General features: G+C 32.9%; 1 protein-coding gene across 1 annotated transcript in view; it reads left to right on the top strand.

The window, feature by feature from the left end:
- LOC124979298 (ankyrin repeat domain-containing protein 26-like) overlaps positions 1-27,306 on the top strand; it is a 69,009-nt gene extending 41,703 nt beyond the window's left edge. The window contains exons 14-20 of the mRNA XM_047543802.1: positions 6,670-6,740; positions 7,179-7,272; positions 15,464-15,673; positions 16,313-16,527; positions 17,921-18,107; positions 26,039-26,081; positions 27,197-27,306. Coding sequence (XP_047399758.1) covers positions 6,670-6,740; positions 7,179-7,272; positions 15,464-15,673; positions 16,313-16,527; positions 17,921-18,107; positions 26,039-26,081; positions 27,197-27,306 — 930 coding nt within the window. The remainder of the gene's footprint in view (positions 1-6,669; positions 6,741-7,178; positions 7,273-15,463; positions 15,674-16,312; positions 16,528-17,920; positions 18,108-26,038; positions 26,082-27,196) is intronic.
- Positions 27,307-27,852: the final 546 nt, after the last annotated feature.

The raw sequence follows: 27,852 nt of genomic DNA, 5'->3' as shown, positions 1-27,852 counted from the left end.
GTATCTCTGTGCCTTCCTCAATCCCAATAATTCTTAAATTTGGCATTTTCATGATATCCCATAATTCTTGGAGGTTTCATTCATGTTTTTTTCCATCATCAACTTTGTTTTTGAGATTAAATATTTTATCTTCAATGTCTGAGGTCCTGTCTTCCAGGTGATCTAACCTATTGGTTATGCCTTCTATTGAGTTTTTAATTTGGTTTATTGTTTCCTTCATTTCAAGGATTTCTGTTTGGTTATTTTCAGAATCTCTATCTCTTTATTGACATGATCTTTTGACTTTAACATTATTGTAATAAACAGGATGAGTTTGATTATTATTTACAGTAGTTCTAGTCGTGAATGAAGAGGATGGGGAAGGGTATAGAATGTAAGTTAGTAAATAGAGGTACCTGTCAAAGGGCCTCCAGTCTCCAGTAGTTGTCTCAGGAAGGGAACCACCCTTCCAATGATGGTAGCCACACCCTCAGGAATAATTCAAAATGCCTGCACCAGCCTCCAAAGAAGCTGGGGAGCCACAGTGTGGTCACAAGGAGTCAGCGTGGTGTGTGGGAAGTGAGGGAAGGGATTGGGGTAGATGGGTGGACTTTGTGTCCTGCGTCTGTCTGTGGCATGGGGCATGGGCAGGTGCTGTGTCTCTGAAATGATCTTTTGCTTCCTGCATTTGCTCTTTTAACTGTTGATTGGTGTGATCATTCAATGCCTGCATTTGCTCTCATCTCATCATTTGCTTCTCTGATCATTTTAATTATGTAGATTCTGAACTCCCTTTCTGACATTTCTTCTGCCATGCTGTCATTGGATTTTATTGATGTAGTATTTAGATTTGTTTGGGACCTTTTCTTCCCTTGTTTCCTCATGTTATTCATGTATCTTCCCCTCTATGAGTGCAAATCTGAGGTATTGCAGTTTTCCCCATAGACTTATAGTGTCCCTGCAGGTTTCCAATACCTCACCTTGAAGTGAGAGATCAATATTAGCAGCACACCATACAAACAATATGCATCCTTAACTTCAATAGTCCCTTTTAAGATATTAACCATATTGTCTTAATAGACAGAGATTATGAGTTAAATTATTATCTACACCTTAGCCAATAGGTTTGCAATAAGGACCATAATTTCTAATGGTGAACAAAGAGGATGGGGAGGGGTGTAGGATATAATGTTAACGAGATAATAATTGTGTCTATAGAGGTACTACGTCATAGGTTCAATGGAAGCATAATTAAAAGAAATTGGTTGTTAGCATGTGAAAAGGGAGAAAGAGTCACCAAGGAAACAGATAAGAGAAAAATAGGATGAGAAAAATATTAATAAAAAAAAAGAAAAGTAGGAATAATAGTAGGTATAATAGGAATAATCATAATATATTACTAATTAAAAATAATCTACAATAAACTATACAGTACTGTTCAAACCTCTTAGTCTTCAGTAGCCTGATGTCTGGGAGGAACTTGATAATGCAGTGACCCAAGAAGGGTGCTGCTCCTCTAAGGACGGTGGCCTCCAGGTGGGGTATAATCCCTGTTAGGAGCAGAGGCACCTTCATGTGTTGACAGATGGTCAACCACAGTACGAGCGCTAGACCACTGGCTGGGGCTGGGCCTGTGTCTCTGGGCCTGCCTCCCTGGCGTGGAAGTCTTGTGCAGTGGCACTGGGCTGCCATAGATATGTGTTGACATTAATAATGTATTCCCATACTCCTGAGATCATTTATCTTGAGTTCTGGGGATTGAACATGATAAGCACATGTTCTACCTCTGAAGTATACGCCATCTCTGAAATAATAATCAATATGTTTTTCTGTTGTTGCATTTTAAGACCATGGTGAATCAGATAAACAGACATACCAATACCTAAATTCAATTAAGTGGGTTACTTTGACAGTTCATTCCAGATTTCCTTGATGAAATGAAGTGTAAATGCTGTGGTTTGTGGTACTTCTGCTTTAGTAGGTTTCTATGTTTCTAGTTGATGATATGATTTTTTTGCATGTCAATTTCACTTCAATCTAAAAAATATTTGTCTCAGATTATTTGCATGACCTCTCACCACTTTAAAGACAGCAACTATTCATTAAATTTTAAGTTGGAACAAATGTGAATTTCCCAGACTAAACCATTGTCAATTTAATCTTCCCACTGTTATTTATATTTTATTAAAACAATTTCACAAATAATTTGTACATTTTATTTCAAGACTAAATTGCTCTCATGTAATCATATGATTTAGTCCAGTTCAAAAAATAATTCTGGCTGTTATTTATTAATTTGGCATTAAATCTCCATGTTCACAGTTAATGTAGAGGGGCAGGATTCATGTGAAGCTGGGAAAAGGAGTGGAGTAGGGGAGAGAGTTGCAAGGACTGAAGTCAGTGAGGGAGTTGAGGTCAAGTTATCTAGTACCTCACTGTCATTCTGAGAAAGGAATCTACTAGAAGGATTCAAACAGAGGATTAGAGGTGTGAGGCACTCTGGAGTTAATCTGAGCCTACAATAAAACATAGTGGAAATGTTCCTCTGCATAAATCCATCATTCCTACTTGCATACCTATCATTGTTTTGTTTTGTTCTGCAGTACTGGGAACTGAATGGAGCACCCTGTCACTGAGCTGTATCACCAGCCCTCTTTATGTATTTATTTTGTGACAGGGTCTTCTTAAATTGCCAAGTCTAATCTCTAACTTGTGATACTCCTTACTCAGCCTCCAAAATAACTGGGATTACAGGAATGTGTCAGCACCTATGGTCCAATTTCTTCTTGAAAATCCAGTAGCTTGTTAAGAATTAAAACCTTATCAGGGGAAGAGTAGATAGAAGTCTGAATCTATTGTCTATGAAAAAATAATAATTAGGAAGACAAGTGTCCGAACTGAATTTGGTAATAAATATTAGTGCATTAACATGAGGAAATAATGAATTGAGGTATGTGGTGATATTTTTCAAAGTCCATGTAGGAGTTAAATATCACAAACATAATTTAGTCATAAGAAGACAACCATGAGTTTCATTCAGTCGCCTTTTTCTTAAAATGTCCAATCTTTCCTTAAAAATATTTGCCCTCAGAAAATTTGAGAATTATAGGTCATTTTTCACATAAGTTGAGGAACTTTTTTTCTGCTAAACAGTAATTTTTAATGTTATCTCTATTGCCATGGTGAGGCAAGGCAAATTAAATCAGAGCATAATTGATGGATGGTTTCTGAAAATTTCCTTTGGTTTTTTTTGTTCTTTTTAGCTACACATTACAGTACATTATAATCTGACTGATTTATAGTCACATGGAGTACATCTTATTCTAATTAAGATCCCAGTCTTGTGGTTATACAGTATGTAGAGATTCACTGTGTTGTAATCATCTATGTATATAAAAAAGTTGTGTCAGAATCATTTGTCTTTCTTATTCCCATCTCCCCTTCCCTTCATTCCCCTTTGTCTAATCTACTGAACTTCCATTCTTCCCTTTCCCCGCTTGTTGTGTGTTAGCATCCATATATCAGAGACAGCATTTCAACCTTTGATTTTTGGGGACTGGCTTGTTTCACTTACCATAATAGTCTTCAGATCCATTCATTTTCTGGCAAATGTCATAAAGTCTGTCTTTTTTATAGCTGAGTACTATTCCATTGTGTACATATTCATTTTCTGTATCCATCCATCTGTTTTAGGGCACCTTCTCGGTTCTTTAGCTTGGCTCACCTTTGTAAATGAATACAGAATGCATGTATGTTTCTTTCATAAATTTCAAGAAAATTTTTACAGAAAGGCCATTATACTTTTCTCAAAAATGCAAGTGTTTTAGACTAATTTTATAACTATGTGAGAAGTTAGTGATTTCCTTCAATTTCCTTTCATTTTGGATATATTAGAAAAGCATGAGAGTATTCAGATTATTACAGTATTTATATCCAGAAAAGGGAATTATTAAAACTTTCTGATTTTGTTACTGGATGTTTAAAAAAGCAACTTTATTGATATATGATGGATATACCATAAGTTACCCATCTAAAGTATAAAATTATATCTCATTATATCCACAGTGTTGTGTAACCATCACCACAGTCAATTGTAGACTCTTTTTGTCGTTGAAAAGAAACCCCAAATTCCTTAGCTTTTTCTAAAACCAGTCCCTTCAACATTCCCAGTCCTTGGAAAATATCAATCTATTTTTTTATATCTGATTTCCTAGTTCTAGACAGTTTTTTTTAATAAAAAACTGGGTAAAGAAGAAAGAATTCTTTCAGCATAAGGTTTTAGGGTTTATCTATATTTTAACCAAATATCAATACTTCATTTTTTTCTGCGGATGCGTAGTATTCTATTTTGTGGTTATACCATTCATTCATTAATGCTTGAGCAGAAGGACCTTAGGTTGCTTCCAGCTTTATTCAGAATGCTGCTGTGAACATTCATTGACAAATTACTGTGTGGACATATTTCTATTTCCTTGCCATTGGATTTTATCCTCTGTATTAATTGGGCTGATTCCACTATTTCTCTGACTTTACTCATGACATTCTTCCTCTCTTCTCTGATTCATTCATATGGCCTCATTTATACCCAACTGATTCACAATTTGCTCTTTTTTCATGAAGCTTTGTCTGACTGCTATCATGCTCATTGACTTTACTATTTTCAACACTCATCTGTGCAGAACAATTTAGCTTGAATTCACATTGCTTTTATTTTTATTTTTGCATGGGAGATTCTCTTGTCTAAGTACACAATTAGCTATTGGGGAATAATATCTGATTGCATGTATACCACCAATCCTTGAATAAATTGAACATATTTTGCTTCACAGTTGTAAGGATAAAATTAACTTTATACCACAGCAATATTTCTTTTTTGAGGCACTGACATCATAAGAATTTTATTCTGTTTTTATTTTATTTTTTTCCCGAGGTGCTGGGGATTAGAACCCTGGTCCATGAGCACACTAGTGAGCACTGTATAAGATGAGCTATTTACTCACTTAGGATTTTATTCTAAATATATTTTAAGCAATAAACTATAAAGTGAAAAGTGTTTACTTTAATAATGGAGAATTGCTCTACCAGTGCTGATATCTTTTTCACTAGGGAGAAAAATCTAGATTTGCTTTCCTTTATTATATAACCAGTACAGACCAGCTGAAAAGCTCTGGCTATAGTTTTTCTGATATGGCATAACACAAAACTTTGATCTAGTCATCAGAGTGCTTGCTAAAGCAATTCAACACCAACAGTTGCTATCAAAGAATTGATTTGGACATGGTATGGTGGTATAGACCTATAATAGCAGCTACTGTGGAGGCTGAGGCAATTGCATTGCAAGTTATAGGCCAGCCTGGATGACTTAGTAAGAACCTATCCCTAAATAAAAAGCAGATAAGTACTGAGGGTGTTTCTCCAAGATACAGCAGTTGCCTAGCATGTGGGAGCAGCTGGGTTTAAACCCCTCTACTGTAAAATACAAAAATAATTTATTGAGAAACTTTGGCTTAGCACTAATCCAATATTTTCAGGTCAGTTGGTTTAACCTTCTTGTGATGTCTGGGTCAGTTACATACTACTTAATTCATGAGGTGCTATTTGCATTGAATACTACATGATCGTTCTGCACTGAATCATACTGAGAGCAAATAAGTTAGAAATTATTATAAGTGGAAAAAAGTACTGTTGGCTAAAGGAATTGGTGAAATTTTAATGAAGTACTGAAAAATACTAGGCCTCATGCTCCCCACTTACTATCACTGTCAATGGTATGAAGAATGGTTCCTTGCAAATTGTATAAAAACTTCTATTAGCATGACACCTGCCTAAAATGCCAAATTTTATTAGAATATATACATTAATTCTAAAAGCAAAGAGCAAATATATGTATCTCACTATGTGCAAGTGATTTTCTAAGTACTATTTTATGGTCCCTAATTCAATTTTCCCAAGTCTAGTGAGGTAAGAACTATTATTATCACCATTTCACAGGTTAAGAAACAGAGATCCAGAAAGTTAATTTGTTCAGGATCACAGTTAGTAACTGGCAAGCTGGGATTCAGTAGAGGTTTTCATGTACCCTGGTGTCTCTTTAGATACTACAACTCAAAGGAGTGTATAAAACATCTAGTTGTCACCTTAAGCATTATGCTAATTTTTATTATTGGCACAATTTTGGTCCCATATGTATATGAATATTTCAAATTATAGTTAGGTGGTGATCAGAATATATATATATATATATATATATATATATGCATATATGTGCATATGTACAAGTATATGTAGATTAGTATTTATATAATATATTATACACTTTAAATAGCTTCAACACATACATATGTATTTACCTTAAGGGGATTTCCTCTGTTTTTCCCATTTTCCAAATATTATCAGTTTGAGTATCTGTTAAAACTGAGTTTTAAAACAAGAAAAATATGTTTCAGTACTAGAGCACAGGTCAGTAAAATTTTTGTAAAGCAACAGATAGTATTAGTTTAGCTTTGTGGGCACTAAGATCACTGTTGCAATAATTCAATGAACTCTGCAGTTACAGCCTAAAAATACCCATAAACAATATGCAGGAGAACAGGTATGGCTATATTCCCACAAAATTTTAGCACTAAACTAGATGATGGGAAGATTTGTACTAGATTATTAGTAAAGTTTGTTTTTCCTCCTTTGTTTCAGTTGCTTGAAGACAGGAATCTAGACGAAAAGGATGTGGAGTTCTTTGAGAAGTTGCGAGATCTCTTACAAAAGTATAATTTAAAACAATATATGAAATAACTTGAATACTTAAAAAGCAAATAAGCAGTGTATGATGAGAATTTTATGCCAGTCATGATGATAAATATATCTGTGTGAAGCCAGGGGAAATTTTCAGCATTTTTGTTACTTGAAATACATAATATAGGGATGTTAATGTGGCTCAGCAGTGGAGTGGGTGCTTTGAATGCACAAAGTCCTGGGTTCAGTTCCAAGCACTGAAAGAAAAAGAAATGCACAATATTTGCACATTATCTCCCAATTTTGCACATTATCCACAAAGTACATCTAGAAAAATGATATAGTTACAAAATTTACTTTTCAAATTTTTAGGAGTTCATTTAATTACTCTTTCAGATGTTTGCTCAGAAATGTTGTCTTATTTTAAAGATTGGTGTGTGAGAATAATTGTTTCCAAATACACCTTTTAGGCTTCAACTTGAAAATTCCACATTAAAACTCAGAGTGAAAAATCAAACAGAGGTAATTGAACAGCTTCAAAATAACCTGGTGAAGGTAAAATTGGTAAGTCAGTCTCCTATTAATTCTCATCATATGGAAGAGAAATTTTTCTTACTCTAGGAGTAATATTTAAGAGTATTTTAGGCAATATGAAAAGTCTCACAAAAATATTTGTTGTATTCATATTGATACTACTTGCTACTAGTAGTACAATTCCTCTTGACTTTATAGAAGTTGACTAAATACATAAAACTACTCATTTTGTTAGTAAAACTTTAATTTCAATGGTTGTAATATTCTAAAACTAATGTATTATACATAAAACATTTTTAATCCATTCATCCATTGATGGGTTTTTGAATTATTTTCAGCTTTTGGCTGTGGTGAATACTACTTCTGTGGACATTAGTGTACGACTATCTGTTACAGTCCCTACTAACTTTTTAAATTCCAAGAAGTTTAAGTAAATTTAAGTGATTATTTCACCTAGAATTTTGAGTTTCTATTGTAATTAAGTCTTTCAATGAGGTTTAGAGGATGGATTATTGTTATTTGTATTCCTCAAGGATGGATACTGGATCATTACATATGCACATTTCCAAAGGAATATAATATTCTCTTTGAATTTTTAAAAGAAAATAGATGCCAATGAAAAGGTAGAAATGATTGCTTATTTTAATAAGACCTTATAGAGTGATATAGTGCAGAATTGGAGTTTCAGAAACCAATTTTTCCCATTCACCTGTTTTTTTTTTTTTTATTGTAAACAAATGGGATACATGTTGCTTCTCCGTCTGTACGTGGCGTAAAGGCACACCATTTGTGTAATCATAAATTTACATAGGGTAATGTTGTCTGATTCATTCTGCCATTTTTTCCCTTCCCCCCCCTCCCCTCCCACCCTTCCCCTCCATCTATACAGTCCTTCCTTCCTCCATTCCTGCCCCACTCCCTAAACCCAACTCCAACCCCAACACTAACCCTTCCCACCCCCCATTATGTGTCATCATCCACTTATTAGCAATATCATTCTTCCTTTGGTTTTTTGAGATTGGCTTATCTCACTTAGCATGATATTCTCCAGTTTCATCCATTTGCCTGCAAATGCCATAATTTTATCATTCTTTATGGCTGAGTAATATTCCATTGTATATATATACCACTGTTTCTTTATCCATTCATCAATTGAAGGACATCTAGGTTGGTTCCACAATCTGGCTCTTGTGAACTGAGCAGCTATGAACATTGATGTGGCTGTATCTCTGTAATATGCTGATTTTAAGTCCTTTGGGTATAGGCCAAGGAGTGGGATAGCTGGGTCAAATGGTGGTTCCATTCTAAGTTTTCTAAGGAATCTCCACACTGCTTTCCAGAGTGGCTGCACTAATTTGCAGCCCCACCAGCAATGTAAGAGTGTACCTTTCTCCCCACATCCTCGCCAACACCTGTTGTTGCTTGTATTCTTGAAAATCGCCATTCTAATTGGGGTGAGATGGAATCTTAGGGTGGTTTTGATTTGCATTTCTCTTATTACTAGAGATGTTGAACATTTTTCCATATGTTTGTTGATTGCTTGTATATCTTCTTCTGTGAAGTGTCTATTCATTTCCTTAGCCCATTTGTCAGTTGGATTATTTACATTCTTGGTGTAGAGTTTTTTGAGTTCTTTATAGATTCTGGAGATTAGCTCTCTATCTGAAGTATGATTGGCAAAGATTTTCTCCCACTCTGTAGGCTCTTTCTTCGCATTGCTGATAGTTTCCTTTGCTGAGAGAAAGCTTTTTAGTTTGAATCTATCCCAGTTATTAATTCTTGCTTTCATTTCTTGTGCTATGGGAGTCCTGTTGAGGAAGTCTGGTCCTAAGCCGACATGTTGAAGCTCTGGACCTACTTTTTCTTCTATAAGATGCAAGGTCTCTGGTCTGATTCCGAGATCCTTAATCCATTTAGATTTTAGTTTCGTGCATGGTGAGAGATATGGGTTTAGTTTCATTCTGTTGCATATGGATTTCCAATTCTCCCAGCACCATTTGTTGAAGAGGCTATCTTTTCTCCATTGCATATTTTTGGCCCCTTTGTCTAGTATGAGAAAATTGTATTTATTTGGGTTTGTGTCCGTGTCCTCTATTCTGTACCATTGATCCACCTTTCTATTTTGGTACCAATACACAAGGAAATATCACAACAGACACGACTGAAATACAAAACATAATTAGAAGCTATTTTGAAAATCTATACTCCAACAAAATAGAAAATTTCGAAGACATCAACAGGTTTCTAGAGACATATGAATTGCCTAAACTGAACGAGGAGGACATACACAATATAAATAGACCAATTTCAAGTAATGAAATAGAAGAAGTCATCAAAAGCCTTCCAACAAAGAAAAGTCCAGGACCAGATGGGTTCTCAGCCGAGTTCTACAAAACTTTTAAAGAAGAGCTCATTCCAATACTTCTCAAAGTATTCCAGAAAATAGAAGAGGAGGGAACTCTCCCAAACTCATTCTATGAAGCCAATATTACCCTGATTCCTAAACCAGACAGAGACACATCAAGGAAAGAAAATTTCAGACCAATATCCTTAATGAACATCGACGCAAAAATTCTCAACAAAATTTTAGCAAATCGCATACAAAAACATATTAAAAGATAGTGCACCATGATCAAGTGGGTTTCATCCCAGGGATGCAAGGTTGGTTCAACATCAGGAAATCAATAAATGTCATTCACCATATCAATAGACTTAAAGTCAAGAATCACATGATTATTTCAATAGATGCAGAAAAAGCATTTGATAAAATACAGCACCCCTTCATGCTCAAAACACTAGAAAAAATAGGGATAGTGGGAACATTCCTTAACATTGTAAAGGCCATCTACGCTAAACCCATGGCTAATATCATTATAAATGGTGAAAAACTGAAAGCATTCCCTCTAAAAACTGGAACAAGGCAGGGATGCCCTCTTTCACCACTTCTATTCAATATCGTCCTTGAAACTCTAGCCAGAGCAATTAGACAGACCAAAGAAATTAAAGGGATACGAATAGGAAAAGAAGAACTCAAACTATCCCTATTTGCTGATGATATGATGGTATACTTAGAGGAACCAGGAAATTCCACCAGAAAACTTTTAGATCTCATAAGTGAATTCAGTAAAGTAGCGGGATATAAGATCAATGCACATAAATCTAAGGCCTTTTTATACATAAGCGATGAATCTTCAGAAAGAGAAATTAGGAAAACTACCCCATTCACAATAGCTTCGAAAAAAATAAAGTATTTGGGAATCAATCTCACAAAAGAGGTGAAAGACCTCTACAATGAGAACTACAGAACACTAAAGAAAGAAATTCAAGAAAACCTCAGAAGATGGAAAGATCTCCCATGTTCTTGGATAGGAAGAATTAATATTGTCAAAATGGCCATACTACCAAAAGTGCTATACAGATTCAATGCAATTCCAATTAAAATCCCAATGATGTACCTTACAGAAATAGAGCAAGAAATTATGAAATTCATCTGGAAGGATAAAAAACCCAGAATAGCTAAAGCAATCCTCAGTAGAAAGAGTGAAGCAGGGGTATCGCAATACCAGATCTTCAACTCTACTACAAAGCAATAGTAACATTCACCTGTTTTTAATCAATGTTTCAAAGATTTAACAGTATAATCTCAGAAAAGATTGATGCATAATTCCAGATGTCAATTTATTGATGTACAATGAAAACTGTATAACCATTGATCAAGCAGAATAGAATTCTCCTGTTATTTATGCTTTCCTTTGTTGAATTAAATCCAAAATATGGCATTGTGTACACTAAATTACAGTAATGAGGGTGTTAATCACATTAACTTGTTTAAATCACCATGCTAGATTCATGCAACTCCATTATTCAGATTCACTTGCCAACGAAATCTAGACTATTTTTGTTGACTGCTCTTTCTCATGGCCAAAGAAACAATATTGTACAAAAATTTCTAGGTTTCCTAGAAACTGGTCCCATTTTATTCACATACATTTTATGGACATGACATGACAATATGTTGATAAGGAATCTTTTAGAATAGAGTTCCAGGACACATACTTTATATTCTTTCATATTTTTCTTAGTTCATTATAGTTATGCATAATATTTAGATTCATTTTGACAAACATAGAATATAATTTGCTCCAATTCAGTCCACAGTACATCCCCTTTCCCTTCCCTTCTTCCTTCCCTTTTTCCCCTACCTCTACTGGACTTTCTTCTTTGTATTTATGATTTTTTAAAATTTCTACTCTTATAGATATGATGAAAGATGAAATTCACTTACATAGTTATGATGCAGAATGTATTGAGGTATCAAAAATCAAAAAACTGGTGAAAGCACCCAAAATCTATTAAGAGTATTCAAAAATAATGAATAGTTTTATGTAGATTCCTAAAGAAATGAATTAAGGATGCAGCATAGAATTATTAACTGATTTGAAGTCTACTCTTTGAATCAAAAATTTAATGAGACAACTTTTAATCTACTCAAATCAGTAGCCCTTAACTTCTCCCAAAGTCTCTCATATCATCAGTCCCTACATTGTGGATTACCTGGGTTAAGAGATTTGATATACACAATTTTGAGGCAAAGAAGCTGCATTGAAAAGAAGATAAAGCTCTACTTGACTAAATTTCCAAATAATACAGTTGAGGATACATCTAAAAGGAACTTCAGACCAAAACTACCATAAGGCCATGCCTGTATAAAAAAAGGAAATTAATCAAAAAGAAACAAAGGTGAACAATTGATAATCTGACCCTCATAAAAAAAAGTCTAGCATTAAAAAAGAAAAAGTATGCTGGACACCCTCCTAAGAGTGAGTTCTGCCCCCTCCCCAACCTGATGGGAAAATTACTACACTTCAACTAACACCATTAAGAATCAACATAAACGTCTGTGATGTTAGATACATGCTGAACAAATCCCCGCAAAGTAATGGTTTGTGAGATTGTTCTCTATGATAAGTGAACTTAGAAGGAACAAAGAAGAGCATAAATGACCTCTGTAAGAGTTCAGAGCTGGTAATGTGGATTAGGCAATGTGGGTTGAAGTCTAGAAATGTAACAATCAGGCAATAGTTGTTTTTGTATGTTATGGAGGAGACTGAAATTTTTAAAAGCATGGTTAATAGTAAAGGAAATTTTGAAACAACTGAGTATTATTTCTCATGCCAAAGTCAGGTGAGGATCAAAAATGTAATGGGAATCAGATGGGAGTTTTCTAAAAATTGTCTTAGTGAAATGATTTAAATAAACTTGAAATATTTTGAGCGATTGAAGAAAATGCTTTTCAAGCATCTCTAGAAACTAAAAATGTAAATATAAACCAATCTTGTAAAATTTTTTCCATTAACACTTACGTGTCAAAACTTCCATTTTTAACCAAAAAAATGAATAAGGGTTATAATTTCCCCACATTCCTGCCAACACTTGTTTTCCATTGTTTTTAATTAAAAAAATGATTCCATCCTAGTGATATGAACGGGTACTTCATTGAAGTTTTCATTTGCATTTCCCTAATGTCTAATGGAATGGTGTTGAGTGCATATTTCGTGTGTTCATTAGCCATTTGTATATCTTCTTTGCATAATTGTTTATGTGAACTTTTCTCCATGTTAAAATAGGATAAATTTTTTTGTATTAAAAATGATAAATTTTTAAGAGTCATTTATATATCCTAGATAGAAATCCCTTTTCAGATATTTTGTCACTCAGTGGTTTACCTTTTGACAGTGGATGGTATCTTTTCAAGCACAATAGTATTTAATTTAGAGGATGTTAATCTATTTTATTCCCTTTTGGTTCCATATCTAAGAAACTCTTTTCAAATCTAGTCATAAAGTTTTGTGGCTATGTTTTCTTCTAAGAGTTTCATTTCATACATTTAGTGCTTTAATTTGGAGAAAATTTCTACACATATTTGTTGGGAATTCAACTTCATTCTTTTGCATGTACATATCCAGTTGTCCCAGTACCATTTCTTGCTGACAAGAATATATTTCTTATGTAATTGTTTCATCATGTTTGTTGAAAACAGTTAACTGTAACTGTGTGCATTTGGTTTTAGATTTTCAGTTCTAATATGATGATCTTTGTCTATCCCTCTGGCTGTCACAAGCCAAATTTCACTTTCAAAGATAGCTCTCTTCCAGTCATGTTGCATATTTCCAGTTGTCTTATGTAATAATAAACAACCAACATAGTAGAATGTCACACCTATAGCAGCTTTTTGCTTCTTTAAGGAAACTGTGGTCAGCTCAGGCCTTGCCAACTCCATGAAATGATAGAAATCAGGCTTACAAAATAGTCCATTTCTTTTCTTTTCTCTGTTAAAACCTTAGTCTCTCACCCAGTGCTTCCCTCTTCCCTCTCATTTCCATCAAATCTTGGTCCCAGGATCTGCTGACTTAGTCAATTTACTGTATTTTGCTCTACTAACTCATTATAATTCTTGGAGTCATCTGTCAACTTTTAATCACTAGGAAGAAAAAGATTAAATCTGAGCCATAAGCTTTCCTGACTGGAAATTAAACTGTCTCTTACAGTATATAATTGAAAACTTTCAACCTGGTATCTGGGTCTTGTGTATAGCACTGAAGCTAACCCTTTTCTTGACACAGATTCCACATTCTTCGTATTCACCTCCTTTGACTTAAGCAAATAGAGGTATAACTAGACTCAGTACAGGTTATGTGGGCTAAATAGTTTATTCAACTCATCCAAAGAGTACAGCACTTAAAATCAACTAGTATTCAGATTACTTATGAAAGACAAATAATAGTCAAAGTGATTTGAACTTCAAAATTTCAAAGATAAGCTGTGTGTTATGGAGAAGCATTGTGCTACATAAAGACTATCTCATCATAAAGATGAGATAATCTTCTCCATATAAATAAGCTTTGAAGTAAGGTAAAAGAGATATTGTATGCAAATTGTTTATATTCAAGGGACACTACATTTGTTTTCCTACTTAGAAAATTAAAAATGATTCCATAATATTCTCTTTATTTCCACACTGATGAACAGAAAATGAAGATATATTTCAGATTGATAAATAAATACTCAGAGCTGTCTCACTTACAGTCCACTAATTGAAATCAGGTGAAACACCTGATTTTTCTAACCTAGTGTTTGAAATTAAGTGGCCTCACCTTCATCACACTGTTTATTAGAATCAAGTCAGAGATTCACCTGTAGTCTACCGTCTGCATGGCATAAGTGTTAAAGAAGGGAATGTCCTAAAACCAGCACAATCTGCCATCTGGCTACAATGCTTTTGTATTCCTGCTGTGTGAAAAAATACACTCATTTCCACTCAATACCCACTACAAAATAAGTAATTATGTCATCAAGTTCAGGCATGAAATGCAAGAATGATTTTACCATCCTTATCAAGTCCAGATGGGGATGAGGTACCTAGGTGGTGGTTACTAGAATGTAGCTCCTTCAATACAATTCCTTTTGATTTGAAGACTTTGGAGCTAACAAGATACCTCCTACACCACCCACACAAACCACCCATCATTCTGCTAAACTGCTAAAACCCCTTATTTTGATTAGGAGTTAGTTCTGAACATAGGAATGATTCTCCATATCACTTGACCCTGGGATCTTCATTTTATTCTTGTCTTAGAAATAGCCTGCATGTGCAGCCAAGTAGTTTCCTCAACGTAGTTCCTCCTGAAGAACTCCCAAATCACCTAGTAAGTTCTTGAGTAATTTTAATAAGACACAAAGCATTCATAGAAAAATAAACATCTATTAACTGAATGAATAATAGATCAAATTAACTACATGAGAATGTTAAAGGGGAAGAAAGTCATCAAAGAAAGGTAGTATAAACTCTACTGAACTAACGTTTAACTTTAAATTCATTTAGCAACATCACTTTAAAAATTATATTGTCTAGTTAACATTCATATCCTATTAGTAATCTCATGAACCTGTCTCACTAGAAATTAGGCTTTAGAGAAAAATTAAAGAGTTCAATATTTTTCTATGATTCTATGTTTTGGACACATTCTCAGAATCTAGTAGAGTATATGTTACTTCAAGTGAATGTATGTTAAGTGTGTTTTTTTTATTATTCTCAGCCTACTTCTTTCATTGCCCAACTGTATTACTTTATTCACGCATATTGATGAACATACAGCAAAATTGGAGAATACATCTTTAAAGTATGTTCATCTAAATAATAAATATCAATGTCTTTTTTTAGGAGCTTTCAAGTAAGAAAAATCTTCGTGAGAAATGTGAAAAATTAGAGGAAGAAAATAGCAAATTGATACAGGAGTTAACAAACCTGAAAAAGCATACTGAAGAGCTTACTAAAGAACACAGTCAAATAGAAAAATATAAACAAGACACAGAAGAACGTGCAAAAAAAGAATTAACAACAAAATTAAAACAAGTCAACCTACTTTTACAGGTGAATTTATCTGCAATGTGCTTTAATACATTTCACTGAAAATCATGTTTTGAATGTATTATGTGTTTCTTCTACTTCCCTTATAGCAATTTAATAGATTTTTAGAAGGAAGACGCATCTGTATCCCCTGTAAATATTTCCATTTCAAAAATTAATATAACTTAGTTGATCTTTCAGAATAAAACCTTTTATTGGAGAATCATTTGATTTATAAGACTAGTCGGCATTAGACAAGACTATTAAGAAGAAAATAAAAATTGTCATGTAGAAATTGTAACACTTTTAAATTGTTCCTATGTTCAATTTTTTTATTTTTTTAATCTACTTTTTGAATCTATCTTATGATTCTTTGAATTTTCAACTCACATGAGACCTAACATAAGAGTGATTCAGGGCTGAACTATAGCTCAGTGGAAAAATGCTTCCCTAGCCTTCTTGAGTACCTGGATTCTATCCTCAGTAACACACACACACACACACACACACACACAAACACACATACAATGATTCTAACTTTTTATATTTCAGATACAATGATTTTGATTTTGATTTTTTCACTGACTCAGAAATAAAGGAAACAAACAAATGGTAACTTTTGGGGTTATAATTATTTTTAAAATGTTATTTAATTTGCTTTAGAAAGAAACAGAAAATCAAGAACATTTAGATGCGTTAAGAAAAACTAATATGGATGCCCAAAGAAGCAAGCTGGAACTCCAAATTAAAGAACTGGAATCTGAAGTCCTTCAAACTAGAACCAAGAGAGATTCTACCAAAATAAAACTGCAAAGATTTAAACAACTCTATCGAGAAGAACGTAAAACTAGAAAATCATTGTCAAGTGAAGTAAATTAGTAAGCCAAAACATAGAATCATAGAAAAATATTGAACTCTTTAATTTTTCTCTAAAGCCTAATTTCTAGTGAGACAGGTTCATGAGATTACTAATAGGATATAAATATTAACTAGACAATATAATTTTTAAAGTGATATTGCTAAATGAATTTAAAGTTAAATGTTAGCTCAGGAGAGTTTATACTACCTTTCTTTGATGACTTTCTTCCCCTTTAACATTCTTAAGTAGTTAACTTGATCTATTATTCATTCAGCTAATAATTTTTGAAGCTTTATAACTAGTACATTTCTACTGTTATAAAATTTCTTATCAGCATTCCCTAATACAGATACAGAAATACGAAGAAGTTTAACTATTTTCTCTAAGATTACAACTTCAACCTCAAGTTTCAAGTATAACTTATGCTAATCTTCTAGGCATCTTCTGGCCCCTGGTAAATTAACTTGATTGGGTTCTTTGGTATTGTTACCTGAAGATGCCAAGATATAAACTGTGCTACTTGGGGTTTTTCTACTCTACATAAAGAATTCTTATGGTACAGGGGAAAATTATCACAGTGGTGAAGGGAAATAGAATTCATAAAGTGCTTTAAAATATCCTTCGGTCAGTGTAAATGGGGATGTGGAAGACAGAAAGGGCAGATCCCACCTCTGATATCTTGGTAATGGTTTCATAAGTTAGCTTTCTTTGGATCTGCTTCTTCTCCCCCTTCCCTTTAATTCTTTTGAACCACTAACTCAGCTATCTTCTTATCCCTTTGTGGTGGCTACTCTGAATAGTTCTCATTGTCAGATGCTTAATTTCTCCAGGTCATCATGGGTAAAATGCCCAGATGGTGAAAGCAAACACTTAAAATGTTTTTGAAGGAAGACTTTTAAGTTCTTAAAATAGTTTTCTAGAAGCAAGCTTTTTTAGGTTTTTCTCTCAGTCTCATTTTGTATAAAATTCAAGAATACAACATGGTGTTTTAATGTATTTATACATTATGAAGTGGCTATTATAGTCAAACAAATTAGATCTCACAGTTACCCTTTAAATGCAAGTGTTTCTAGTGCAACCTCAAGAAACTTTTAAGAGCCTTTAAGAAAGCAGCAGGTCTCCCCTTGAAATCATATGTCATGATAGCCATTTCTCTCCTACCTGCTTTGTTTGAATACTTATTAGATAGGAATGCTCCTGGAAACATAAGCACATCTTTAGAACAATATAAAGCCTATACACTATAAATACATGTTTTTATACACTATGTATTCTCTGACACATTATTGGTATGAAGACACAGTATTGGTATGTTTGATGGGAAATTCCATTTATTCTTATGGTGATTTTTAAATGCAAGTTATTTTAGAGTCATTTAGAGGAAAATGAGATGCTAAACATTTGCCTTTCAGTCTTCACAGAACAATTGATATTCTAACTGAAAGCAATAGTAGACTTCTGGAGATGCAGCAAAACAGTAGTGACAGTACAAGACCTCCTGTGGATGTTCCTCATGAAAGAGATCTTCATGGCCTCATGGCCACACCTACCTCATATGCACCATATGTACATCAAAGTACAAACCACTGTATAAATTTGGTTAGTTTATTAGCTTTTTTCTTTTGGGTTTCTGATTTCTGATAGAATTAATTTTTTTTTAATTTGGTGAAATACCATGTTGTTTCATTGACTTATACATTTATGCTAAATAAAGATCGCAGTGATCTGTGTAGAAAGAAAGGAAGGAAGGAAGGAAGGAAAAAAGAAGGAAAGAAAGGCAAAGAAATGTCACTATTTTTAGGAGTCCTTGGGCTCTCATTTTCAAGAGATATTTACTTGCTATATTTTTCAAAAAAGTAATTAAACTGATACATCTTAACTTTCTTTAAAATCTCAATTTAAATTGGATTTCCCAAAATGAGCATTATTGCCTATAACTAAGGGGTATGTTGAGGTACTCTGGCTTACATTCTAAGTGATTTTGCATTGGCTGTGCTTCATAATACTTTTCAAGTTTTCTTGCACCATCCCAAGGATCCCACCCCTTAAATGATTAAATGATTAGTAAATGATTGTTTACCAAATATTTTATCACGTATGTATTTGTATGATTTAAAGGAGTCTGAGATAAATTCACTTATGAATTAAAAACTATAGCGTTAAAAAAGATCAATTAGTTAATTTAAAAAAATTTTTTTTAATTTAAAATATTTTCAGTTTCTTAAAGAATGTATCTTTAATTGCTGCTTCATTATAACATCTTTCTCTCAATTTTTGTAAAAGTTTATTACTGTTACAATAGTTTTAAAAATAAGCAAACATCTGAAATGTTAAAATGAATTTCACTTATGTCTATCTTTGAATAATGACTTTAATGGCAGTAATATCCAATTCTTCAAATAACAAATACCATCAAACATAATTATAACTTGTCATCCGAAATCTCATAAAAGCTGTACACTGTTCTTTTTCCTGAAGATGTAATGGGAACTTTCCAATCCAACCATAAGATTTCATTCTTAGTAAGAATCCATTTCTGAGGATTTGAAAATGGTTCCAACCGTGACAAGCTACATAAATTGTAGAGTTGGTAAGACAAGAAAAAAGCATTCAGTTATGCTACACTCAGTTTAAATATTTGTCGAATATTTGTCCTTTTTTTATGAAAGAGAAATTATAAAAACAAAATATTTGTTTTACCAAAATATAAAGAAATAGTACCTAGTTTTTATTATACATTATTGTTATTGAAATACCCACTTCAACCACTGCACTTTGGCTAATAGTTTTGATGGTGTTTTCATCTTATTGCATTGAAAGGTAGTTTAGGCCAGTATTAAATGAGGCTTCTTTGTTTTCTTTTTACCTTAGCTTCATGTCCTAACTAAATAATAGAATTGCAATCTAATGTTTCCAACACACATTGCACTCAATTAGTTTTAAAGGAAGCATATTAAATGACTATTCTAATATATAAGTTATAAGACTCCTGCTAGCTGATAGTTTTTCATTATTTTGTTAGCTTAGTTTCATATTTTTTCTGGGAATAAAAGTGAGAGAATCAAGTTTTGGGTGCTTCAAAATCATGAAATTAGACTACTATTAACAAAAAAAAGAAAGAATTTTAAATTCTTCTCTAAGTTGTTAAGCATGACACAAAAATAAAATATTACTATAGTTCTTACTAGGGAAAAGAGGTAATGAATCATCTCACAAGAATATGATGAATGCGTGTGTAAATGCTGGAATGATGCAAAAGAAGATTTGCAGAAGCTATTTTCTCTTAATTACAGGGGAAGATAGGAGTGTTTTTAAATATTTCTAAATAAACTGAATATTAGTTTATTTTAAACTTAATCTAGTCATTCCAGTGTGTACATGTCTTCGTTCTGGGCCATGAGTTTACCAAAGCTTGCTAAACATATTAAGAGATTTAGTATCTATCAAGATACAAAGCCATGTCTGCATAATTGCTGCAGAGTGCCTTGAACAGGTTCTTGTAAAGTTGTCCATTACAACTGAAGGAGGAAGTTGCTTTCAAAAATTGCTAAGAATTTGATTATTTCTCTGAAGGCAATCTGACAATACTATAAGAGATGGTAATATACTGTTTAGAGTGATAGGAAAGTGTGGATTTGGGATGAGCAATTACAAAACAACAGACTTTTAAAGAATTTTAGCTCTAATATGAGAAAGCAAATTGTTGAGCCTAACTAACATTAATACTGAATTTGTTTGTCCATCTCCTATTTTGTGAAGTTCTTACTAGCATTTTTTATAGCTTAAAGGAAAATGATTGCAACAAACTGCACTATTCTGTGATTTCATTTGTATTGGCTGTTGAAGCAAGTTTTCCCCATGTTCATAACATTTAGCATTCATTGCTTTCCTTACCATGACATGAAATTTAGCCTTGACGCTTAACACCCTTATGGTGATAAGTGAAAGTGACATATTATACTTTACTAAGTTTTACTTTTAGATTAACATTCTAGTTTGAATTATGAGAGGCTATGTCCTGTATATCAGAAGTAATTGTGGGGTTTTTTTGGCTCTTCATTCATTTTTATTATCATAAAAAAGAAAAATAAAACAGCCTGAACATGTGTACCATTAGTTAGAAATTTTTGCACATAGTTATTTTCTCATGTCAAATATCTTTTTCATTTTGGTGATTCTTGGAATTGAACCCAGGGTCTTGTGCAATCGAAAAAGCACAGGCTTTACCACTGAGCTGTGTGCCTTGACCCAATAACTGAAATTTTAAAAATGTATTCCATTTAAAAAAAATTATATGGTTTAAAATTTTTTTATTTTTAAATGTTATTTGGTACTTATGCACATAACACCACATATGACACAATAGTCACTCAGTGTTTTAAAAATAAAATGAAAGGCATGTGTGTGTGCATGTGTGCACATACTCATGGTGTTTTGGATCAAACTCAAGGCCTTGCAATCTCAAATCCAGTGCTCTACAATTGACCCACATCTCCAGATAAACGTTTATTTCTACCATGATTTGTTTGGGATTCTTAGTTCATTACTTACACTTCCAAAAAATTTCTAGTGATTTATTTACATTTTTTACTTCTCAATTTTTCACTCAGTTTAGCATCTCTTATTCTGAATGTGTTTCTCCAAATATATCAGAACCAAAACAATATTCCTAAACTCTAAACTTTTACATGATGGAACATTGTGTGTCAACAAAATATTGCATCACATATCTTCCAAACTAAAATAGGGAGTGCCTGTCAACTATCAATTCCAACTCTAATCCCACTATCAAAATAGTTGTGGTTATTACTTAAATGGAAAAAAGTAAACTTGTTTTATTATATCAGCTAAATACTTTGTCGTTCTTCCTGTCTCCCCTTCATTTGCCTACTGAGTTAAATGCCTAGTAAGTATTTTATCCTTTGAAAGATTCAGAAAATCTTACAACATCTTCTGATTTTATTCTCTGAAATTTTTTCACAATGTCTTTAAATGTGTGTGTAACTCTGTACTTAATTCTTCATCATCTCAATCAATAACCTGGTCCTCAGTTCTTTTCTTTGCAGCAACCAAATACACATATTTAATATTTACAAGTAAACTTATAACTTCCTTTTTACATTAATCTATTTATAATGTGATAATTATAATTTAAAAGACACGCTTAAATTGTTTTATTATGCTCTACTACATATTTAATTTATAACATTTTAGTGATCCTTAAAAATAGTAAAAAAATATTAATATTAATATTAATATTAAAAATTCAATAGCTACTGAAAATATATTCTCACTGAAAGGTATTCATGTATGTATACACACAGTGTATTTCTCAAATTGACCTCAAAAAGAGAATGCAACATTATTTTCCAATCTCTCTTTTCAAGTATAATTTAGCAGTAGCCTGTCAATAAACACAGTTGAGAAAGTGAACATGCATTTATGTTGACTCTGCTTTGATATTATTGATTTTACCATATTTCACATTCTAAATTTTTTCCAACACTTTCTTTAAAGTGGCAGTTGTTTGGTAAGATTATAAAGTCATATGGTAAGATTATAAAGTCAAGAAGAACGGAAATATTTCTATAAGTGTTATGTTTACTTTCTTGTTGAGGCTGTGTTGGGGATAAGCAGCAAAGGAATCTCCTCTTCCCCTTCTGAGTTCAGAACATAGAAGTCAGACTGACAGAGAGCAGTAGGCTATTATTACACATGATAAATAATCTGCGAATGTGTCTTAGATGTGCTGCCACAGTGGTCTTTCAGATATTTCATCACAGATATGACACCTAGGCACACAGTTGTCAATGGAAGAAATCAATCCTTGACACATGTCCTGGAGCATTGTAGTGATGACACAGACCTGAATTCATGTTACTGGGAAGATTCATACTTTCAAGGAGAGAAGCAAAGTCAAGCCAGGGAATTCCATGTATTTCATCCAATTTCACTATTAGGTAAATATTCTCTCCTCTCATGAGGAAGGTAGAGGCCAGGGAAGTGAAGGTTTTCCTATTATTTTTGCCTCAATTTAAACAGTAATTGAAATTAAGCATTTGTCTTTGTTCACCCCAATTAATGATGAGAAAGTTGGCCAGAAGTATGCTAGATGGTAAAGAGAAATCTCTTTTGTGTTTTTAAGTTTGCTAGAAATAACCCACAGCATGGATAATTCATTTATCAATTGATTTTGGTAAAACAAATCATATTTGGAGGACATAAGCAGTTTTGAAAGAATTTTCTCAAAATCAGTTTGCTTGGTTCAAGAAAAGATTTATCCTTTCAAGTTATTTGCTCTGTTGCTTAAAATATGAGTGTTTTTTTTTAAATTGAGTATATTGTACTCCTTAGGAATAGAAATGATAAAATTGTATTCCCTTTTATTCATAACTTTAGAACTTTAAATTTCTTAGACAACTACTCTTTTATGTCTTGTGCTTTAAATATTATTGAGTTACATGACAGTTTTGCATATGCATTTTCTCTGAGCTGGGCCTAAAAATCTTTGTCACTTTCCTGAATATGAAAGAAGTAACTGTGTAGAACTCCACACTTTAGTAAGAAGAACTAAGTCCAAGCCTGTCCTGCAGTCAGCTGGATTTGTGACCTCATCCAAGTTGTAATATCACCGTGAATGTCTTGGTTCATGTAAAACTAGTGACTTTGTGGCTTTCAAACCTTTCTAAGCATTTATGCTCAAAATATATAAATTTCTTTTAAAAAACTTTATATGAATTTTCATGACATAAAACATAGAATTAGTGCTATGTCTATAGGAGCAATGGAGACTGTGAGGATGTGACTTTCTTATATCCTCATCATGCAGTGCCCTCTGCGGAACCTTAGATTTCTGAAGACAACTTGAAAACTACTAACTATAAGGGAATTCTTTTAATGAACTAAAGTTCATGGTGTATTTCTTTACTGTTGTTATGGTTCAGTATGAGAAGCTCCCCCAGAGACTCAGGTGTGAGTCAAGGCAAGAGGATTTACAGGTGACTGGGTTATCAAAGCCTTAACCTAATAAGGCCATTAATTCACTCACAGTGATTAACGTGGCAGTAACTTAGGCAGGTAGGATATGACTGGAGGAAGTGGGTCATTGGAGTCGGGTTTGTATTTTGTCCCTGTTGAATGGAGTCTCTCTGTTTAGTGGTGCCCTGTTTCCAGCTGTTTCCCATCATCTTATTCTTCTACCATGATGTTTTGCCACACCTTTAGCTGCAAATGATGGAGATGGCCTACCATGGACTGAGATCTCTGAAACTGTGAACATCAGAATAAACTTTTCCTCCTTAAAATTGTTCTTGTCAGGTCTTTTGGTTACAGGAACCAAAACAAAAACAAAAAAAAAACTGACTAAAACAAATGTGTATTATTTTCATGATATTTTTGAAAATTGAAAAGTAACAAGTTACAACATCACTCCCTTCTTAGGGTTGGACTTCAAGAGTCCTCCACCATCTCAAACACAATCACCACCTAGAAAAATATATAAAGTTTACACAGGAAGGAGAAATGTCTTCTGGAAAATGTATTTTATTTCACAAGGAGCTAATAGACTTTTGATTTGGCATTGAGCATAAAATGAAAACTAGCAATTTAATAAGTTTTTTATTTCTTTTTATAACATTCAGTTTCTCCTAAATTGTTGCTTTAAACACTTTGAAAACCTTCAGCAGCACTGTTATCTAACAGAACAGGACAGAAATTAGTGCCACCAAGCCACATTTCTCATTTTTTCTTTGATATTCCATGCTAGAAAATGTTCAGCCATTCAACCAAGGGTAACAATTCTGAATTTCTATTAGTAGAAATATTTATAATTTAATAGAAAAGTAAGAATTAAGAGAAAGAGACTTTAAAAAAACTCATTTAGTATTTTCCAGATTTCACTTGTGAACTAAATCACCCCAACCTCCCACCAGTCAGGACAAATCTGGAACTTTCTGTACTCCACACATTTAAGAAAGCTTTTATGTACTCCTTTCAAGAGCAGCCTGCTCACACTGCCCACCCCATTCCCCGGTTTCTTTGTCCTTTATCGCTCTGAGCTTTCTTTTCTTTCTTTCTTACTATCTCTTTCCCCCAAAGCTCATTTATGCTGCAATGTTTCTAGACTCAGAGAAAGAATGGAAAAGAATTCATGCAGTGGGGTGGAGCAGAAGCATCCACTTCCACTAGGTGATCATTTTGAGTAAGAGAAAAAGACAACCTTGACTGAAAGTTGTCTCTCTATTTTAGAGAGTTAAGATTTATTAAGCATGGGGGTAGGGATGTAGCTTAGAAGAAGTGTATGTTTAGCATACAAGAGACCATGGATTCAATATCCAACACTAAACAAAGTGTCGGGGAAGAAAAAGGCAGAAAATGTTTTTCTGTACAAAAGTAAGAAATGTTTTAAGAAGGTATTTCATTTTTATCTAAGCAGAATTTTGTGTATTGTGAACATATTTGGGAATGGGGTATAAAAACATGAAATCTACCACTTATAGTAAATAAATTTATAGAAGACCTTTTGGGGGAAAAGATAATAACATTACTTTTGTAGTTCTTTCTTTCAAGTATTATAAAATGTAGAGTTTATTGATGGTAATACAAGATTTTTTCAAAAAAGGCTTCTCTCATCATCTGGTAATGAGCTCTTACTTTTACAAGACTTGTGTGTAATGTTATTCTCACAGAAATGAAATGTGATACTCAAAATATTGTGATAACTTTTAGTCAAAGACATTTGTCTTCATACCTAAAACTTGTAAAGGTATAAGGTATCACATTATCATTATCACCATAGAGTATATATTAAATTCAGTACACCCTGCTAAGACCCTGTTAGGGGCATTAGTAAGAGAATAGCTTTTATGAAAGACATTTAAGTAAGAACACTCTAGATGAGGTTACTTGGAAAGAGTTTGATATTTCATAATTAAAGAGATAACTATAATTAATCAATAAAACATGTTTGATCATTATCCAGACAACATAATATTTTAAATCTTTGCCAGAAGAATTTCTGGCAAATCATATCACATACATGTCCTAGATGCTATGATAAAAAATTAATAACATGGAACATATGTTGAATTCATAATTTTCTAAAAGTAGAGAATGGAAATTTTATTTTAAGGAAAAATCCATTGAAGTGAAAAAACTGATTAAACTTTTATAAATGGCAGCGTTTTATGAGAATCACAAAGTAACACATTCAGTATAAATTATGAATGGAATAATTTAACCTTTGTATTACTAAACTACATCACTCTTCTAAAATTATGTACATTTAATAAACTGATATTAATTATAATGCTTCTCAGATTAATCTAAACCACACTTTACATGTGTTCTCTATTATATAAACAAAATAAGTAAGAATTTTATATTATTTTTATGATTATTTTGTAAGCAATCCCTAATTTAGCTCTGATCACTATAAGTTTCATTTGAAGTTCAAATATTTGAAGTAATATTCATATGATAAGGCTTCTCATTTAACTGAAACATTATAAATAATATTTGACCTATTTCAGTTCCAGCATAACTTGCACAATTTGGATACAGAAACAAATGAAGGTACGTTGCCAAAATTTGTGAATCAAATATAGACTAACTGGTTTTTCAAATAAAAAATAAGTAGATATTTTCCTTGAATTGAAGGAAGGATGTGGAAACATACCCCTAATGAAGAATATATTTATTCCTCATTTATTCATGTTTCATTTCTTTTAAAAAATCTTTAAAAATGTGTGCTTCTCTTTTCTTGGTTCAACATTTTCTTTACTTCTGCCATCTCTGAAATTGTCAGGCTGCCTACTGAAACTGTTCGTGGAAAACAAAGGTTTCACCAGCTTCTCAGATTTGTAGCCAAAAAGCCCAGAATCATCTATGCTACTTAGGCAACTATTTATAATTCATGACCTGTCTTTGATAAATGCCACCTTAATCTGCTGTCATTTACATTGCATTGAGGATGGTTTACCATTGGACATCAGGAAAAGTTTCAAATTCTTCAACATGGAATGCAAAAAAGCACAAATCATTTTGATTCTTGACAGGTTATTCCTCTTCAATTTTCTCTTATCCTATTCTGTCTCATTGTTATTAACTTCTAGCCAAACTGGATTACTTATACTTCCACACGTTTTCTTCCTCATCTCTGTCTCTTTGTATTGTACTTCTTCTCTCTTTCTAGTGTACTTTCTCCTTATCCTTCAGGTATTAACTTACATATCACCTTTCCTCAAAAAAACTGCAATATTTACATAAACCTGGGACAAAGTCCCTTCCCTGTGTTCCTATAGTTCCATGGTTTATACCTGTCATTGTATCTATGACTCTGTATATTGCCTGTTCATCTGTTGGTGGGAGGATTACATAATACAACTGTTTAAGGGTGAATAGTATCACCTTCCTATTTTTATTCCAGTGCTTGTCACAGTACCTTAGCATATGCTTGTTGGATAAATAAACAATAGGAAAACCCAAAGTTCTAATACTTAGCTCCAATGAAAGTTAATTCAATGTGCAATGCTAATTGAATTATATTTAATCAAAATTTAGTATTGTAAGCATACATATTTTTTATTTATTAACACTGATAAAATGCTCAACTTACTGACTTGTGCTTAGACAATTATGAAATCTTTCATTTAAGGGATGTAATATTTTCATTTTCTTTCTCTTTCTAGCTCTTGATGAATTACAGTGGGGAACTTTTCAACCTTTATCCCCATCACCTAGTACGAAGTCAAGGGGAAAACATCATCGGAAGACTGCATCGAAGCAGCACAGATATTAAATATATGTGTATATATATATATGTAGGAACTGCAATAGGACATTTTATGAATAAGTCCATATATTTATAATTATATTTTAATCTTATATTTTAACATTTTATTCATAAGTCCAGATACTTATTACATTTTAATATTTTATTTTATTCATAAGTACATGTTTATTACATTTTAATATATTAATTGCTTCTCATTGACTGTGGAACATGAGAACTTTATTGGAAGAACATATTTTTGTAATGTGTCTAATGACAATTCATATAATATTTTTGCTATAAATTATAAGATTTTATTTTTAGACTGCTGTACAATATTCTATTGTATGCTCATACAGTATTGCTCAATCTATTCATTCATGATGGACATCTTGGTTAGTTTTGTATGTTGGTTAATTTGAAAAGTGACATGGTTTTTTTAAAAATCAGGCAAAAATCCTGGAGCTAAGAAATAAAATAAGTGAAGGGAAAAACAGAACAGAATGCACCAACATCGAATGAATGGAATATAGGAAAGGTTCATTTCCTTCCAAGAATAGCCTCAAAGACAAG

This window comes from Sciurus carolinensis, chromosome 3 (genome assembly GCF_902686445.1).
Source record: "Sciurus carolinensis chromosome 3, mSciCar1.2, whole genome shotgun sequence".
NCBI classification, from domain to species: domain Eukaryota; kingdom Metazoa; phylum Chordata; class Mammalia; order Rodentia; family Sciuridae; genus Sciurus; species Sciurus carolinensis.
Note: the sequence above shows the minus strand (reverse complement) of the source record. Positions and strands in the feature narration are given on the sequence as shown.